The sequence below is a fragment of the Electrophorus electricus genome, chromosome 5 (assembly GCF_013358815.1).
Source record: "Electrophorus electricus isolate fEleEle1 chromosome 5, fEleEle1.pri, whole genome shotgun sequence".
Taxonomy (NCBI): domain Eukaryota; kingdom Metazoa; phylum Chordata; class Actinopteri; order Gymnotiformes; family Gymnotidae; genus Electrophorus; species Electrophorus electricus.
The window spans coordinates 8,729,082-8,747,189 of NC_049539.1; the positions used below are offsets into that span (position 1 = coordinate 8,729,082).

The following is an 18,108-nucleotide window of genomic DNA, read 5'->3' on the forward strand; positions in this document are numbered from 1 at the left end:
GTGATACATAAAATATACATTGATGTTATTGTAGCCTCAATAAGAAAAATAAATCACCTTTACGTTCTTCTTTTCCTTCATCATAGACTCTTCAAATAAACAAACCCACAGTAAATTGCACACACGTTGTGGGCGTAGTATTCAACTTTTTAACGGGTCTAGAGTTATATTTAAGTACTAATAACTCCTACCTGGGCTCCCGTAAAATGGCACACACATTTTCAGGTAACAAACCTGAATCCGTCCAAAACAGTAATTCTTTTTTTATTTTTAGTTATACCATTTCTCTAGTTAGCTTTTACCGTGTGAATGTTCTACTTGCCACTATAAATGTACTGAACTAAATTCTAATACATGTAAAATGCAAGCTCCTGTGTGATCATGGAACATTTAATTTCTGTGGCAATAACTTGAGTTTTGCTCATACTATTCTTACCTAAATTGGGTGAGGAAGTAACGGGAGACGTGGGTTCGGTAAAAACCGTTTCTCCCTGGACCAAAGTTAGAAACATCGCCCTTCGATCCGTTTTAAATGTCAGCTCGTCTATGGAATGCGTCCTACTGGCATTCAAAAGGTCCAATTTAGGAAGTTTATCGACTTGCAACGGAAAGACGTTCCTCCGCAACATTCTTTATGTTATTTTTTTCAAGTTTTCTGTAAGGCTACATAAATTGATTTAACCTATTCCATGTGAATAGCTAATACTCGACACGGCATAGCAAAAATCTGTTCCGAACCAGAATACACATATCACAACGTTCAGATTGGCGTCTCGGGGGCCATTATTGCAGTTGGGTAACAATAAATTACTTTAATCAGTGATGTACTTCTAACACACGACAAGCCCCAAAATCATTAATTTGACAACTTGCTAGCGAACTATCTAACCTAACCTAGGTTAGCTAGTTAACGTTAGCCAGACAAGCTAACTAGCTGGCTCGCTATCTTACGCGTTCGGCTAACGATCGCACACTGACGCTAAGTTACCGAACGGTATAGTATAAAAAAGTATAAAGAGCGAATAGCTAATAAATATGTTAAATACGTATTTATAGCACATTCAATCCCGTGTTAGCAATCGATGCAATTTCTCTATTTAACTCTACCGTTTCGTTCCTAACACCACTGGCTGGCTATCCAGGTAGCTATAAAACAATATCTAACTTGAAGCCCTCGTGTTTTCCGTGACGTAGAACTAAACACTGTTAGGAGCGAATAAAATACATATTTTAACTACAGCGAGATTTCTGCAGATTTCTATTGAGTAGAAATTTGGTAGGGTGCTGTTTATTTTTAATTGAGAAACCCCCCAAAAACACTGACAATGTCTCACCGTTTATTTGTTTCATACACAGTGCTTTACACAGACATAGTCTGCTTTACATTTACGTTTACATAAATGTAAAGCAGACTATGTCGACTATGTGTAAAGTATTTTGAATCGCTATTGGTAGACATAGTCTGCTTTACAGTCTGCTTTACACAGACATAGTTGTTATAATTATAAAATAATTTATAAAAGAACACTAGGAAGTATTTTTGCAAAATTAAAGTTATGTAAATTAATGTTTTAAATAGAAAATGTAACGATAACGTAAAAAAATAAATAATGGAATAATAAACTAAAAAAGGGAAAATGCTTAAATAATCTAAAGTGCAATAATAATTGCAAATAATAACTGAAAACAGTATTGCCAGATATAGTGCAAGAGCTCAACTATAAGCATGAAAGATTATAAATGTGTTTAACCTGGACTTAAAATATTACTATTCTCACACGCGCATGCATAGTTGAGTTCTTTCAGTAGACTAAAATAAACCTAAAATAAACCTTATAAAATAGCAAATATATAAAATAATAAATGAATAATATAAAAATAGTTTCTGATAGACCTACCCCATTTTCCAACATGTCTGTAAATACTCTGTGATATACAGTCTCAAATGCAGCACAAGATTTAGTAACACCCTGACTGACATTTTACCAGAAGTCAGTATTCAGGCAGATATCATTTAGCTATTATTTTTATGAGGGCAGTCTCAGTGCTATGATGGGGACAGAAACCTGACTGGAATTTATTACATTTTGTACTTAAAAAATGACTAGTTGGTTGTACCACACTGTCTCTTTTCTTACTTATAAAAGGGAGATTTGAACCATGTCTGCAGTTGTTAAGCATAGAGGCATCCAGAGTTTTCTTTATCAAGATTGTCTTAGTGGCAGCTAGTTGGTATTTTCTCCTACCACTGCTATGCTGATGACACTCAGTTATTTCTTTCTTTTCCACCCTTTTCCACGTCTGGTCTCCAGACGTATCTCAGCATGCTTGACTGACATTGTGTCATGGATGACAGCCCACCACTTGAAGCTCAACCCCAGTAAAACCGAGCTTCTGTTCATCCAAGGTTCTCCCAGCCCTTACCATGACCTGACAATTTCCTTCGAGAACTCCATGGTATCACCATCCAAAGCTGCCAGTAGCCTGGGCATAACTGGACAACCAGTTGTCGTTCTCAACTCATGTTTCTAATCTAACCTGGTCTTGCAGATTCCTCCTTTGTAACACATGAAGGATTCGGCCCTTTCTCTCACAGGAAGTTACCCAGGTGCTTGTGCAGTCTCTTGTGATCTCAAAGCTAGACTACTGCAACTTGCTACTTGCTGGTCTTCCTCTAAGAGCCATCAAACCTCTACAACTTGTCCAGAATGCAACAGCACGACTGGTCTTCAATCTTCCGAAGTTCACATGTTGCTCCACTGCTGCGCTCCTCAGTAGCTGCATGCTAGATTTAAAACCTTGATGCTTGCCTACAAAGCCAAAAATAGACCAGCCCCTTTATATATGAGGTCAATGGACAAGGCCCGATCCGTACCTTGAGTACTTCAAACCTCATGTATGGCTCGGCTTGAAATACCTTGCTTCGGGTCTCATGGACGACAAGCACTGAGCCTATTTTCTGTCCTGGCTCAAAGATGGTGGAATGATTGTTTGATAGACCTTATGTATTTTGTACTTCTAGGTATCAGCATTAATCCCTGTATTCTACAGTACTGTAGTTCATTGGTATGTTGCACTCTAACCTACTGTACTGTACTAGGATATATTCTATGAGTAAATGACAAAGCACTTTTGTAAGTCGCTCTGGATAAGAGCATCTGCTAAATGCCATAAATGTAAATGTAAATGAAAATGTAAGTGAGCCTTTTTTATATACAGAAGATCAGTTGCTACAGAGTTGAATATGTTTTTGAGAAATTCAGTTGGCAAAGTATCAAGACAACATTGAGACGATTTAAGTTACCAGATTGTTTCCTCAAGTTTATAAGGTCAGTTGTATTAAATTGCAGTATAATAAATTGGTTGTTTTGGGGTGGTGATGGAGTATTTCCCTCATTATTTGAACATAAGGTTTGACGGTAAGCCTAATATTTTGGATTTTATTTTTGAAAATGTTTAAATTCATTACATTTTTTAGTAGGGAGGAGTTAGGCAATTGTCTTATTTAGCAGGGGGTTTGTTGGCTTTTTTGGGGGTATTGTTGCTGCAATTAATATTATATATCTAATATATATTAGATAACTACATCTTAGAATACCTGCTTCTTAGTCTTTTTTGGAGCAACAGCTTCCATGACATTCAAATTTTTCTAGTTGAAATTAAATTCAGGAGTACATCAGTGGACTGTATGTGTGGATGATGTCATGGCTATAGCCTTCATTCTTTATTGGATAAAAGCAGAGTTGGTTTGAGAATCTAGAGAGCTGAAGATGTCAAAACATCAAAATGATCAGAGAGGGAGTAATGTTAGTAGTGTTGAGACCCTTAGCAATGACCAAATCCAAAGTGTAGCCTTGAGTATGTGTAGGTTCTCTAACATGCTGCAAAAGATCATAAATATTAAGTAAAGCAAACATTTCTTTAGCGTTATTCTCCTGGGCAATGTCAATTGCTTATCTTCATTTCATGGGAATGTGCATGGAGAGGTGCAGACGTTTCAAAATTGTCAAAGATAAACTGATTTGATAACTACAGTTGGTTGAGTGAGACAGTTCATGTGACCTAGCTATTATAGCAACTTACTACTTAACCAAGTCTTTACTAAATAATGACACTAGTTTAAGGAGATATTGGTTTACAGTACAGAATTACAGTATAGAATATTACTACTTAATTGCACTCAGAAATGTGGGCCTCTCTGCAGTGGTTGGCTCCTGGGCAGGATAATCTTCCATATAAATTGCTAATCACTAGTTGAGAATTAATCACTATTCTTTTCAGATTTTGCTTATCTTTTCCAACACTGGAATGACATTTAACAACAGTGTAACTTGGTATGCAATAAACATTTTCTAAAAATAAACTATAAGGAAAAAACATTTTCTATAGCTGAATAGTTGTGGCACTGGTAATGAAATATGGGAAGAATTCACATGGTGTTACCTTTTTTATTTGTCCCATGACCTGTGTTTGCTATATCAGCTGCTTTGAGTTAGGAATACTCTCTGACAGAACACATTCAGTCATTCTTCTTGACTACTGGCTTTGTGTAACCATCCTGCTGTCAAGGACTCTGGCAAGAGCTACCCATATTTCAATTCAAAACTGCAGATTGATTCACAGACTGGTAAGATTTACTTTTAAAACTTGTAACTGTTACAAACATTAATAAAATAGACAAACTATCAATAGTCATCTTTTTATAAAAGAATAAAGCAAGTCTTAGACATAAAAACAATGTTTTTCTCTTTTAACTTATCACATTGTATTGTTAGGTATTTATTAATTAGTAGACTATTGTAAGTGTCAAGTGTTATTGCTTAGTGTAATGTAATAATTGGACAAAGTTTTCTAGTAAAGTTTTACATATCATATCCCAAGCATAACAGTTCACCACACATGTACACTTTATAAGGAGGTTCTGCTCTCTGGACTGGCCAATTTGTGTAACAGCTCTGAATTATTTACCTGAAGGGTGCATAACAATCAACATCCCTGTCATATTGTGCGTGGAGTTCTGTTTTGGCTCTGTTTACATAGTTATGCATAATAATTTACCTCCAATCTCATCTGGCTACATGGTAAGTTATTTCTTATTGTGTTTTTACGAGTCCTTATTTCACCATAGATATTTGAAAACCTCTTATGCTATTCTGCGTTTCCAGAGCCACTTAACACAAGACTTAGTGTGTCCTAGAACAGGAAGACTCTTTGCCATGTGATATAGCAATGCTTTTGGGAAATACAGATAGTGAAGCAATGTACACTCATGACTCGTGAGTGATTTCCCTCTTAATCCTCCATATCACTGCTCTAGAGACAGCAGCACTGTGCAAACCATGAAGCCTGCCCTTATATTGATCCTACTCCTTCTGCTGACATTGGTGTCATCTCAGACATTCCATTGGGGTCCTTGTCCCACACCAATGGTCCAGCCAGACTTTGACCTGAACAAGGTATCCATAGCTTTTTTGACAGTCATTTCTTGTTTGATGCAGTGTAAGTTATATGTGGTTACTAATCTTTTCTCATTTACCTGCAGTACCTGGGAAAGTGGTATGAAATTGAAAAGCTCCCTGCATCATTTGAGCGAGGCACATGCATTGAAGACAACTATTCTCTAAGACCTGACAAGACCATCAAGATACTTCATGCTCAGAAAGTGTAAGCGAGTCGTGCTAAAATTAATTTTCTTTCATGGTTATAAACCCTGGATTAAAATTACTGTTTGTCATTATGTACTATTTCAATCTATTATTCCATAGTAAAGGAAAGGTGAGGACTGTTGAGGGTACAGCAATTGTGCAGGACTTGAAAGAACCAGCTAAGCTTGGAGTTAGTTTCTCTTACTGTGAGTGTTACATGCACACTGCATCCCAGTTCAGCCATGTGCCTCTTCTATTTGATGTAAGGCTGTTCAGCCATAACTGTATGAATTAATTTGTACTGCAAAACATACTGAATAATTTATTAATATTATAATAATATTATAACTGAATATGTCATTAATATTATAACTGATAAATTTTTGGCACGAGCCTTCATAGTGGGTGTATCTACAGTATTAGCTAGATAATTGCAGAAAAATCAGAGGCTCCGTTGTTTGTCGAATCATTGTTTGTTGTACAAATGATTCATTGTACAAAACTACATTACACCTATTATTCAAATATTCACCTCTCTTAATTCTTCCATCTTTCATGCAGTTACCCCCTATAGCCCTTACTGGGTCTTGTCCACTGATTATAACACCGTCGCGCTGGTTTACTCCTGCACTGATATTCTCCGACTCTTCCATGTTGACTATGCCTGGATCCTGGCCCGCACCCGTTCTCTGCCAGTGGAGACCATCTACCATGCCAAGGAGATCTTCTCTCGGAACAACATTGATGTCAGTAAAATGGTTCCCACTGATCATCGGGTCTGTGATGTGGGACCTTAAACAAAGAGACTGGATTCCATTTTGAGAAATTCTGCATTGATTGTAAACTGGCACATGGAGAGATTTTTATATTCATGGTTGAGTGATATTGATGTTTGAAGGAGTACATTTCACAAATGAGCAGCAGGTACCCTCATTGGGGAATGTCACTGGGAAATATTTGTATATCTTTTTGACCTTTAACACGTATTAACACTAAATTAACACGAATTATATCAGTTATTTAGTTTACACTAAACGCTTATGTCAGAGCACATGGTGGTATGTCTAGGTATGCCATGATCAAGAAATTTACGATCATGTTTTATAGCGGTTGACTACTGCCCTCTGCTGGCCAGCAGCTGTATATTTATGCTGTTTTACTGTGTGAACTCCATACTGATACTTTCTTTCTGTCCAAAACTGAAAAATGTTTATGGGACATTATATATATTTAATGTACATGATTGCATTTATGATTGATGTTAATATTACTCATGATACAGTTTATGATTGTGGCTTAAAATACCGCTAATGATAATAAAACTCATATTAGCACAAGATCTATTTAGTGTATGTAGTCTATATACTGTGCATTATTGTCAACTGAACAAAATATTAGCATTTTTACTTGTAATGTCATGAAGGTGAAGAAAATCCCTCCCATAAATTACAAATGCATGCAGATGCTTGTAAAGGTGATTTTGAGGAAGGGGCAGTGGTGGGGAGGAGACACACGGTTCCTTAAATTTGGGTCCAGTTATCCTGTATAGTAACTAAATCTTTTCAGTTCTTTCGAGTGGGTCAATTTATTATACTGGTGAACTGCATAAAGCAGGTAATGTTTTAGATATTTTTTAGCAGGTAATGTTTCAGAGGCGAAATATGCATGTTGTAATATTTTAGCTGCATAGGAAAATAAATGTAGAGTGTCGATATAGCATTAAAGAGTTAAATTAGGCATTGACACATTCTAGGTTTTATTTGATTCATTCTTAGTTCACTTTTGTTGTTTTTTATTTGTTTGTATTTAGAAAAAGATGAAGGGGTGTGTGCTATTTTGTATTTTCCTCACATGTTTTGTCACCAGCCGTCCCTGTGGTAAGTAATACTTACAAATATTATTAGAGGGTATCAAATATAGTTGTAGAGCGTATCAAAAAATATGACCATACCTTGTTCCAGATTTTTCAAAGTAAGCATCTTAGTCGGAATCCTTTCCTATGCATATACTCATCAAACATGAATTCATATGGTGCAGAATGCTGTATTAATCTATGAAATCAGTACAATATTGTTTTCATTACTGGGAGAGACTGAAAACCATTAAAAATAATATTTGTCAAGGCAGTCCTTGCATTTCTTCAGTCCCAAAAGGGAGCCTCAGTTTGCAACACCTGAATCAGCTCTTTGTGAGGATTTCACAGACCTCTGTCTCTTCTCAGGTGCAAGAGTAATTCCTGAAGGAGGTAAGGCACTGTTTTCTTATTTTGCTCATGTAAACATGAGCAGTTTGTGTACTTCATACAACACCTCCTGCTTCTGCTTCCCTGATGGACTACAACTTTTTAACAAGCACAGATGAATAATTTTTTTTTCTTTCTGAGAACAGTTTGCATTGCATTTTACATTTTTTTTTTCTTGTTAAGCATTATTTTATAGTCACATTTCCATACTCATGCAGATTATAGAAATATTTTTACTTCAAAACAGACAACATTGGAAAATGCACAACCGACACCAGGGGCAGAGATCCTTAGGCTCCTTGGGATCTCCATTTTTTTAATCTTTCAAAGCATTTTCTTCAGCTATATGTTCTCTCTCTCTCTCTCTCTCTCTCTCTCTCTCTCTCTCTCTCTCTCTCTCTCTCTCTCTCTCTCTCTCTCTCTCTCTCTCTCTCTCTCTCTCTCTCTCTCTCTCTCTCTCTCTCTCTCTCTCTCCAGTGCCCTATGATGAGCCCCCTGCTGTACCCTATTGGCCATACTCAACCTCTGATTTTTGGAACTACATTGAATACTTTCGTAGCATTGGTGCCTATAACCATATCAATCAGATGGCCAGGGCTTTCTTTGCTCACCAGCAGCTTGGAGACTCCTTAGGCTATGAAGTAGCTGAGCACGAGGAACGCTGAGGGAATGTGATAACTTTCTCACGATTTATTAGGCATTTCTAACAGATATTAATAACTTAGAAGCTACTTTTGTTTATAGTATAACCTGATCATGACCCAAAGGCTGTATTTTGTCTTTGTGATGTCTTCATTTCAAATATGACTACCAAAACCTAACCCCAAGTAAACATGTTTTTAATTTTGAATCCTTAATTTTGCATAATTTTGAATTACTTCTTTGTATCTATGGATATTAAACATTAGGCAATATACAATGCTTTATTGTGTAAATCATTTAACCTTGTGATGTAACGAAGGAACAATCACTTACAGTAAAGTATGCTCATCAAACAAACGTAATGCACTTTTTCATTAATAATAAACATAAAAATTAACGTTCGGTGAATTCACGTAGGAACCATAGACTATATTGATTATCACTACGGTTTATGGAAAGGACACGCTGCTGGGCCCCGTTCTCCAACAGTACCGGTGGGTCCTAATTTCAAGCCGAGTACATTTAAATGTTGCAATCCCGGAACTTCTTACCTGGCTACAAACACAAATACTGACAGTCATCGTTGAAAGCTGTCTAGCTAGAACTATTGAAGCAACATTATTCATTGCTGATTTTCAAGTGCCCACTCTGAAGCTATGAAACCAGCGGTCGATGAAATGTTCCCTGAAGGAGCGGGGCCGTATGTAGATCTCGATGAGGTTAGTGGCTCAGAGCAGTCTGTGTTGGAGCGGCCCATTGCTAGGTAGCTAGTTAGCATAGCTAGCTTTAGGTAAAGTGTTCACCTAGCTATGCTCGCTAGCTGTTACCTAGCGTTAGCCAGCTAGAGTTGTTTGTTTGAATAACATTTACACATTGCTGAAGTATGCTGGAGATTCTTTCATGAACATTATGTTGTCATGTCAGGCTCAAGAACGAAAGGCGCTTAGCTGCCAAAAGAAGCATGGAGTAATGTATGTCTCTCCAGCATACTTCAGCAGGATGATAACTATCTGCCTAGCTTTCTTGGGGAGTTTCTCCTTGTTGCCCCTTATTACCTCATTGAAGAAAAAATAAATAAGTAAAAGTTGATATATGAGGATTTTTTAACCGGTAACTGTGTGTTTTCACAGGCAGGTGGCAGCACTGGATTGTTGATGGATTTGGCTGCTAATGAGAAAGCAGTGCACTCGGACTTCTACAATGGTTAGCTTCGCATTTAGTAGTCAGACTTGAATGTTTCTGTCTCTCTTTATTTTTGTGATTTCCTGTAGCAGGAATAAGTGGTGTGCTTCATTTTTTAAAGCCTTGTCAGGATTTATTTTTTAAATACCGCAGCTGTGTTTAAACATGTTTAGCGTTTCAGTTTTAGATGTGTAGTTATAGTCCATTCTCAAGCATGTTTGTGCATTCATGTCATTCTTCTGCTATCTTCATATTAACTATATCCATTTTACAGTTAAACTCTTTTATGGTGTTTGCTGAACCTTGTGGTAATATATCTGTAATGTAGCTTCTGGATTTAAAAGACAACTGTTTTAAATTACCTTTTCATTTAAAGACTGCATTCCATTTAGTAGTATCCCATGTTTTTGTAAATGTTTCTTGAAGACTTGATATATGACTGGAGAATGTAATAAGGTGCTTTAGAACAGGGGAAACAGCAGTTTTGCAGAGCACTGGTACAGAGACTGGGCAACACTACTGTTTAAGAGCTGCCTACTGACACACTTTGTTGGTCTCCATATTGCATGCTAGTGATTACACATTGCCAAACTGGCCACAAGTTCATTGTTTAGGCTTTTGCTTGGCGACAGGCATTAAGCACTACAGCATGTGTAGTCTTTAGTCTCCTTTTATTTGTTTCCACTAGCTCACCAGGGCCACAGAAGTGTAGGAAATGTTTTAGGAAAGGTATGGTTTGGAACCTAGAAAAAAGGCTGTTAGAGACTAAGGAAGAGGTAGCTTGCCACCGTAAATTGTGGTTTTATTGGGGCTCATTGGCTCCAACCCAGCATGGCTCCATGCTTTAAGAGTCTGAACTGTTTCCATCTGTAGCAAATAAATGCAGCTGAACACGTGTCACATGGAGCCATCTTTGTCTGCGGATAATGTGGAATATAACTGAAGGTGTGGGTGTGGAGGTTACCCAGCAAAAAAGGTGCCAGATAAGCATACACTAGGGAAAGGTTTCTGAAAACTTGTTTGAATATGTTTTATGCTCAAATGGTAGAGGTCACTGAAACTTTATCCTTTCATTAGCTGAATCCCTAATTAATGGTGGATTAGGCTGTGCTTTTCCTCCCAGTGTGTTCTAATATATTTTGGATTTTATCACAGATTTTGAAGATCTCTTTGATGATGAAGACATTCAATAGTGAGGACTGGTGGGATGGGATGTTGTAAAAATATTGTCTATTTTACATGAAATGTTTGCTGTTTCTGTATAAAGTGTAGTTTATTGTTTCTGCTCAGGATTTGGTTGTCAATAAAATCTTTATGAAAAAAAAGGTAATTGGATTTTCAGGTGTTTCTGAATGTTAAAAGAACTCAGACATTCCGGGGTGCACACACTGGAATTATCTTTTTTTCATGTTGAAATCTGTTTCCTGGATTGCAGGTTTTTGCAAATTCCTGAACACCTGTAAGTGTATATAATTACATGTTCAATCAAGTGTTAACATAGACACAGATGTTCGTTGGCTAGTGTGTTGACATTTACTGCAAAATGTTTTTTCCTCAGTCATTGGACCTACGTCCCTCTGGCAAGAGGAAAAGAACCTTAATATGGTGCAAAAAACAAACTTCACCCGAGCGTCAACACACACCATTCACACTTCACCACTCATAAAGTTGCTCCATGATGTGACTCTTTTAGTGTTAATCGACTCAGGCCAGCATCTGTTACCCTGTCCCTGTAATGTTTCCTATCAGGCTTTCAGTCCATAATACATTTAAATGTATCTTATTCTCCTGAGTACAGGTATTAGGTCTTCAAAAACGTAACTGGACAATGCTCACTGCGAAAGCATTAGATGTAACCCATGTTTCAGCTCTGCACACTAACATTAAAAAGTTTGCCATAAATCTACATCATTAAAAAAAAGTTCTAAAACATTTTAGAATTAAAAAGATATACCTAAGAGTGTTTGGGTGTAAGAAATAACAAATAACAGTCTATTCACATTATGTACCATAGAATAAATATTTTGTTATATTTTTCAAAAAAGTAAATGAAAGAAAGATGTTAGCATGTCGATGGTAATGTATAAATCTCAAAACTAATAAACCTGATTATGTATTTAAATTATGGAACATTGAAATTAGGTAAAGTTAATTTGTTTTCCTTTGTATTTTTTCTTCTGTTTTTAAGAGGACTTTCCTCTCTACTCTTGCTTTACTCATCTCCTCTCTCCTATTTCATGATGGCTTTAATTGCAACATCCTATTGGTTTGGCTGCTGGGCCAGGAAAAGCCAATCACAATGCTGCTTGCAGTGTGCTCACAACCCCACGGGATGCGCCGTTTTGTTTTAAATTATCACAGTGGTGTTTAAAACGTGGCAAGTCTCTTACTGGTGGCACAGTATAGAGGTGCAGCAGGGATTTGGCGCTCATTCTCATTCACCCATCCTGTCCCCACATTGATCCTCCAGGCCAAGCTAACTCATCCAGTTCCTGCCTCTCTTCAGAGGCCCACACCTCCACACTCTTTAGCAGGTAAGACTACAGCTTGGATATCTACATCCTCTACCAGTGCAAGGTCTTTGTTTTCTTGAATGAATGTCCTTTGCATGTAGTGCAATATAATATGCTTGGTTTGCTGATTCAGACTCTTTTTATTTCAATATAAAACAATATATTAAAATAATAATAATAACTAAAGATGGTTTGCTAAAGTTTGCATCTGAAATGCTGCTTGTTGCCAAGGAAACGGAGATTGAGAATGGCTCATTTGAAGAAATCATTCTTCTGTCACACATTCTGCGGAGTCTTGCTAGCTGCAGTGATATTTCCAGGTGAGAGAAACACATTGTAACTGCCTGTCTATAGGATTATAACGTCCTGCACATCTGTTGACCCATTCACATGTAACAAATTTCAAATATCAGATATAAAAAAACCCTGAATGAGTTAGAATAGGTACAGATGAGTAAATACAGAATGTACATACAGACATTTTCAAAACCCTGGAAAATGTTCAGATTCTGCAACATTACAAGGTGTAGGTGTTGTTTATCTCATGCCGTCTTAGGTCGTCAGTCTTTTTAAAGGAGAGATTTTACTAAACCTAGAAAGAAAAAACCCTACCATAATTAAAGCATGGAAATAACTGGAAAACTATCTATCACCTTGCACCAACTTTGTCCTTGTGTTTGGGCTCATTGTGTTGAAGACTGGATGAAGTTGCAACAGCCAGTGAGTATTGCCTCTAGCAACAGGACGTGTACTTAAAGAATTAAAGATGTTCAGATCCTTCCCCATTACACACCAGTAAACATAATTTATGTGATATTAGACTTCCCGCACACATGATGCTTTGATTTAAATTTTTTTAAAATAAATAATATTGGAAAAAAAAACAACATACAACATATTTGTTGACAGATCTGATCTTAAAACAATTCCATCTTATTGTATGTTTCACCACTAAGCTTTACATTTTTCAACTAACTCCTGATTTCAGTGTCTCTTTCGTTATATGTTTGCAGCTTCGTCACATGGTAAATAACTTTCATAGCATATTTCTTAGGCTTACGTATTGACAAGGGATAGTAGTAAACATGCAAGTAATTACTTTTATATCAATCACTATTAATATACCCACACAACAAATCAGATACAAATGAATCAGATCTATAAATGCCAGCGTTAGTTTAAACTGGCCTTATTGTGATCAAGCAAATATTTTTCAGTCTTTTTTGTTGACCATGTATGTTTATGAAAATGTTGGTACTAAAAATGTAATATGTACAGTTTGTAATTTGCACCAGAGAGAATGCATTTGCAAGAATAATTTAATTTTGAAAACAATTTTGATCATTAGAACATTGCCAAAAAATGCTAAAATTAACAAGGTCTCCCTTGTTAATCTAGAGGCATGCTGCAGTAAATATGGGTACCCAACGTGTCTGAATTCCCCTGAATCACCCAGAGAAATATAGGACTGCTCTAGTGAAAACTGGCAAACTAGTGAATGATTGCTGAACAGATAAATTATTCCCAAATGCTGGTTTACAGATGATCTATTAAAGCATTGTAAAACAGGCCTTCAGTGGCTACAGAACATGTGAGCTATGCTGATTAGGACTGAATGTTTTTGCATTACATGTAACTGATCTCTCCCTCTCAGAATAATATATATACATTGTGGCAAATTTTGAGTGTCGTTGATTGTTCCACCAAATTCCATTTTTCTGCATTATTCCAAGGCATCCCATTCCCTCACTTGTTTTGTTTGACACGGAGAGCTCCTCCTCTTAGAGCTGTCCATGAGTGGTGGTGGATAGATGGCAGTCATTCCAGACTGCAACTCAGCTGGCCATAACCCACTTTTTCCAAAGATAATTAGAGCTGCCTGTGGCCTAGTGGCTCCTGCTCTTTGTAGATTTTATAGCTTTTGCTAGCAGTAAGACCCATTAACTGCAGCCCCCTGCTACTTCACCTTGAAATGCTGATCTGTTGTTTTTCTTTTGTTGTTGTTGTAAGATTAATCTTACACAGTGGCATGTGTCTATTAACATCATCCACCCTAACCCCCTCTGCCCAGCAGTAAATCTGCCACCCACTTTACGCTGCCTGTGGGTTATTAGCCCAGATAAGCATGTTTTGCTTTGCTGTGGGTATATACAACACCTGGTTGAAACACTGACCCCCCCCCAACCCTACCCCCTTACAGAGTTACTGCTGGCTTCTGCCTGTGACTGAGCACATGAAGGAAGATGGTAAAAAAAATGAACTTGGTCTTTTTCATTCCTTGTTCTATTATCAAGTATGAATTCACACAGAATTTGTGTACTAGTACATAAATAAGATTTCTTATCCTATTTCAGTTATTTAGTGACATATTTAAAAACAAATGACAAATAAATATAGCTGTCTGATTCATTTTTCCTACTAAAATATAATTTGATGAGTATATGAACAAAGTGAGATTATAATTGAACAAACTAGGTTAAAGTTATCATCAGTTATCAAGTATTGTCTTTGAATTACTATCCCATATGTACATATTACTGAATTGATGAGAATCCTGATGAATATAAATCTTCACCAAATGTAATTTTTACAATGAGAAAGTGAATTTTAAAAAATGGTTACCATTAATCATAACCAATTTACATGTTACATGTTAACCATGGTGAAATGCTATGGCTGTGATGTGTTAGAAAGTTCCTATTTTTTATGTTTCATGTCTGATGCAGACATGCAACAGGATGGTACTGTGGTTTCCCCTTTCTCACAACAGAAGAAACTTAACCGTAACAGAAGAAACATAAGCTGGTACAAGCAGCACTCTGATTTCTGGAACTGGTACAAGTACTTCACTGACAATGGCAATCAGCAAGGAGTGAGTACTGATGTTGGCTGTGAGCAACACTAAGCGCATCTAAGTGCTCTGGTAGTCCATAGGATGTGCAGATCAGTACATTAATGTGTAGCGACACACCTTTCAATCTTTTGGCCATGTACTATGTGATTATAAGTAATAGGACAGAGTAATATAATCATTAATAAAACTGTCATGTTTATTGCTATTTTCATTGCCTATATTCATTAACAAGTGCATTTACAGCATTTAGCTGACGCCTTTATCCAAAGTGACTTACAATTATGAGTGAATGCAACTTGAGGGTTAAGGGCCTTGCTCAGAGACGCAACAGTGGCAACCTTCCAAATACTAGTCAAGTACCTTAACCACTGAGCTACCACTACCAAGTGGTATTCTAACTATAAAAGTAAATGCCCTCAAACCTCTGTCTAACCTTATTGTTTCATTTCAAATGTAATGTTTTGGAAGCACAAAGCCAGCACAACACAAATTGTGTCATAGTCCAATTACTTATGGACTGTGTTGGAAATGAGTCATATACAGAGTCACTTTCTTGGATATTTCAGGTTGCGGAGCTGGATCGTGTGTATCTGGCATACCTTCAGAATAAGAACCGGGCTGAAGCTCAGCGATCCTACAAACTCTACCTGCAGCACATAGGTGACATCTACAAGTCCTGTGCGGAGTCTGACGACCCAAACTGTGTGGCCTCCTACACTAGTAGGTCAAATCCCAAGGCTGAGTCCTCGCAGCCTGCTCCTGTCAAGTCTTGTGACCCTTTCAGGGATCCTTATTGTCTGCATGCTCAGGGATACTCGCCGTATCCTTACACGGCCCCTGTTGGTGTAAAGGCGGCCGCTGCTGTCCCTGCCCCCGCCCCAGTTAAAACCCCGGCCTATATCCGGACTCCTGCAGTGAAGGACCCGCTCTCAGGCTATTACTACTACTCCCCCATGGTGCAGCCCTTCCTGTCTAACGAGCAGAAAGCTGAACTTCTGCGGATCTGTGATGCTGAAGATGTCGAGTGCCTTCAGTACCACCTGCGTGCTGCCTATGGTTATAAGCCTGCGCCCGGGCCGGCCCCGTCCTACACACATCTTGGCTGTGACCCGAAGAGTGATCCGAACTGCGTTGCCCAACTGATGCAGAAGACCCCATCTAGTCTGTACCTTCGCTACCCAAACTGCGACCCTCATGTCGACCCCTACTGCTCCTATGCTGCTTCCCTTGCAGCTGCCCAGAACCTGGAGTCGCCCTCTTCTCTGGCCCCACGTGGGACGCTCTGCAACCCCCTCTTTGATGAAAACTGCAACCCCCTGATGGCTACCAGGTTTTCCAGCTTGGTCCCTCCTTCTGATGAGCCCAAAGATGAGCCAGCACCAGCAGCTGAAGACATGCAGCTGCCGGCCAGCCCCCGCTTTGACCCCATGGCCATGTACCAGGATTCCACCGCCTCTTCTGCCATGCGCAGAAGGCCACCCGCCCCACGCCAGCAACCGCAGTTCCTACAGCCCCCCAGCCTAGACGAGAGCCGCCACTCACTGGGACCCCCCCGGCAAGACGAAGGAGGGCTATGACTGCTTCATTGGCTATGATGAGGAGTGCTACCCAGTAAGAGGCCAGAATGAACCCCGTGTCCACTCACCCTGGCAGGTGGCCCACTCCACCGAGGCATATGAGCCCCACCGCCATGCCGAAGGCACCCGGAAGGGTGTGATCGAGCCTGACCCCGACTGTGATCCCGAGTATGACAGCAACTGCCGTCTGCGCCGCTATGAGCCTGAGGCAGATGGGGCTGGAGCCCCTGTCCTGAGGGACAGGCAGCGTGAGTACCAACCTAGCCAAGACCAAAAAAGAGATGCTGTCCACCAGGAGAATGTCCAACATCATAGGGAGGAGGTCCACCCCGAACAGCAGGGAGAGAATCTGGGATATGAACAGCTGCAATATGACACCTATATGAGTGGCCAGGAGGACCCCTATGCCAACTATGGTCCCCAGGAGCCAGGTAAGGTCAGCTTCCAGGACATCCTAAGGGGGTACGGAGGCCGCTACCAGGATGACCATCGGGCATACACAGGAGACTACAAAAAGAAATGAGAACAACCAGAAGAATTAGGAGAGCAGGACAGCTCCCCGTGGATAGGTGTTAATATGTACTCTGATTGAAAAATACACAGCAACTGTAATTATGCTGTAATTACAGAAAGGTAGCTCTTTGGCTGATTCACTCATGTCTGATGTAACAGTGTACCTGAGCACATACCAGGCCCAGAGGTTTGACAGCACCTGTATAGGATTCCATTTCTTTGGCCTGTATGTCTAGTTTGTTGATTTAATTGGCTTATCTTAAATAACTGTTTGATAAGATATACAGATTAAGGAAAGGGAGATGTAGAGCACCTCTGTTAAGTTTCTATATTAATATGCATATGAGCTTGTGAAATAACTCTGGGGTGTCAGGTTATTAAAATATGCTGATTACTGTTTGCAGGAGCTGGGAGAATGGACAGGGGGTCTGAATATATTACAGTTTCAACCACCTTACTTCTTTTTTCTTTTTCTTAGTTTTGTTTTTTTGTTTGTTTGTTTCTATTGTTTCTATCCTGTTGCAATATCATGATGTCCATTCAGGGGTATAGTTAATAAATTTCCTGAGTCTGAGCTTATTTGTGCTTCGTTGACTCTCAGTTCCTTTTGTGTTTTTTTATGAAAATTGTTTGAAAGATTTTTTTTTCTCTTTAAATGTCTAGCAATGAAAAGCTTTAAAAACCCCAGTGACCTTTCAGATGTGAGGAGGTATTAGGGGCAGATCTACATATGAGCTCTACATTGCATCAGTCGAATGAACTGAAAAAAGAATTGAACTCAAATGGAAACCATTCATGAAGAAAACATAGACATGATTTAGCTACATGATGCATGCAGATTCCTCTGACTTGCAAGCTGGCTGGGCACGTACATCATATAACATATATATAACAAATGGAATCAGACAGACATAGCAGCAGTAAACAATTACCCACAATT

General features: G+C 38.6%; 4 protein-coding genes across 4 annotated transcripts; all 4 read left to right on the forward strand.

Annotated features, from left to right (window-relative positions):
- Window positions 1-4,539: 4,539 nt before the first annotated feature.
- apodb (apolipoprotein Db) lies at window positions 4,540-6,945 on the forward strand. Its single transcript, XM_027008099.2, has 5 exons — window positions 4,540-4,627; window positions 5,318-5,456; window positions 5,543-5,664; window positions 5,766-5,851; window positions 6,207-6,945. Exons 2-5 carry the CDS (start codon window positions 5,340-5,342, stop codon window positions 6,440-6,442), a joined length of 561 nt encoding a protein of 186 aa, XP_026863900.2. The 5' UTR covers window positions 4,540-4,627; window positions 5,318-5,339; the 3' UTR covers window positions 6,443-6,945.
- A 516-nt stretch (window positions 6,946-7,461) lies between these two features.
- Window positions 7,462-8,552, forward strand: otos (otospiralin). The gene is made up of 3 exons (XM_027008028.2): window positions 7,462-7,513; window positions 7,849-7,890; window positions 8,365-8,552. Exons 1-3 carry the CDS (start codon window positions 7,462-7,464, stop codon window positions 8,550-8,552), a joined length of 282 nt encoding a protein of 93 aa, XP_026863829.1.
- A 496-nt stretch (window positions 8,553-9,048) lies between these two features.
- Window positions 9,049-11,041, forward strand: cops9 (COP9 signalosome subunit 9). Its single transcript, XM_027008078.2, has 3 exons — window positions 9,049-9,248; window positions 9,660-9,732; window positions 10,867-11,041. The coding sequence occupies exons 1-3, from the start codon at window positions 9,186-9,188 to the stop codon at window positions 10,902-10,904; spliced, it is 174 nt and encodes a 57-aa protein (XP_026863879.1). The 5' UTR covers window positions 9,049-9,185; the 3' UTR covers window positions 10,905-11,041.
- Window positions 11,042-12,157: 1,116 nt separating this feature from the next.
- On the forward strand, window positions 12,158-17,737 carry and1 (actinodin1). The gene is given in 6 exon segments (XM_027008103.2): window positions 12,158-12,245; window positions 12,456-12,544; window positions 14,425-14,470; window positions 14,951-15,096; window positions 15,645-16,625; window positions 16,627-17,737. Coding segments are annotated over 4 exon segments (1,692 nt in total). The 5' UTR covers window positions 12,158-12,245; window positions 12,456-12,544; window positions 14,425-14,457; the 3' UTR covers window positions 17,179-17,737.
- The last annotated feature ends 371 nt before the right edge of the window (window positions 17,738-18,108 follow it).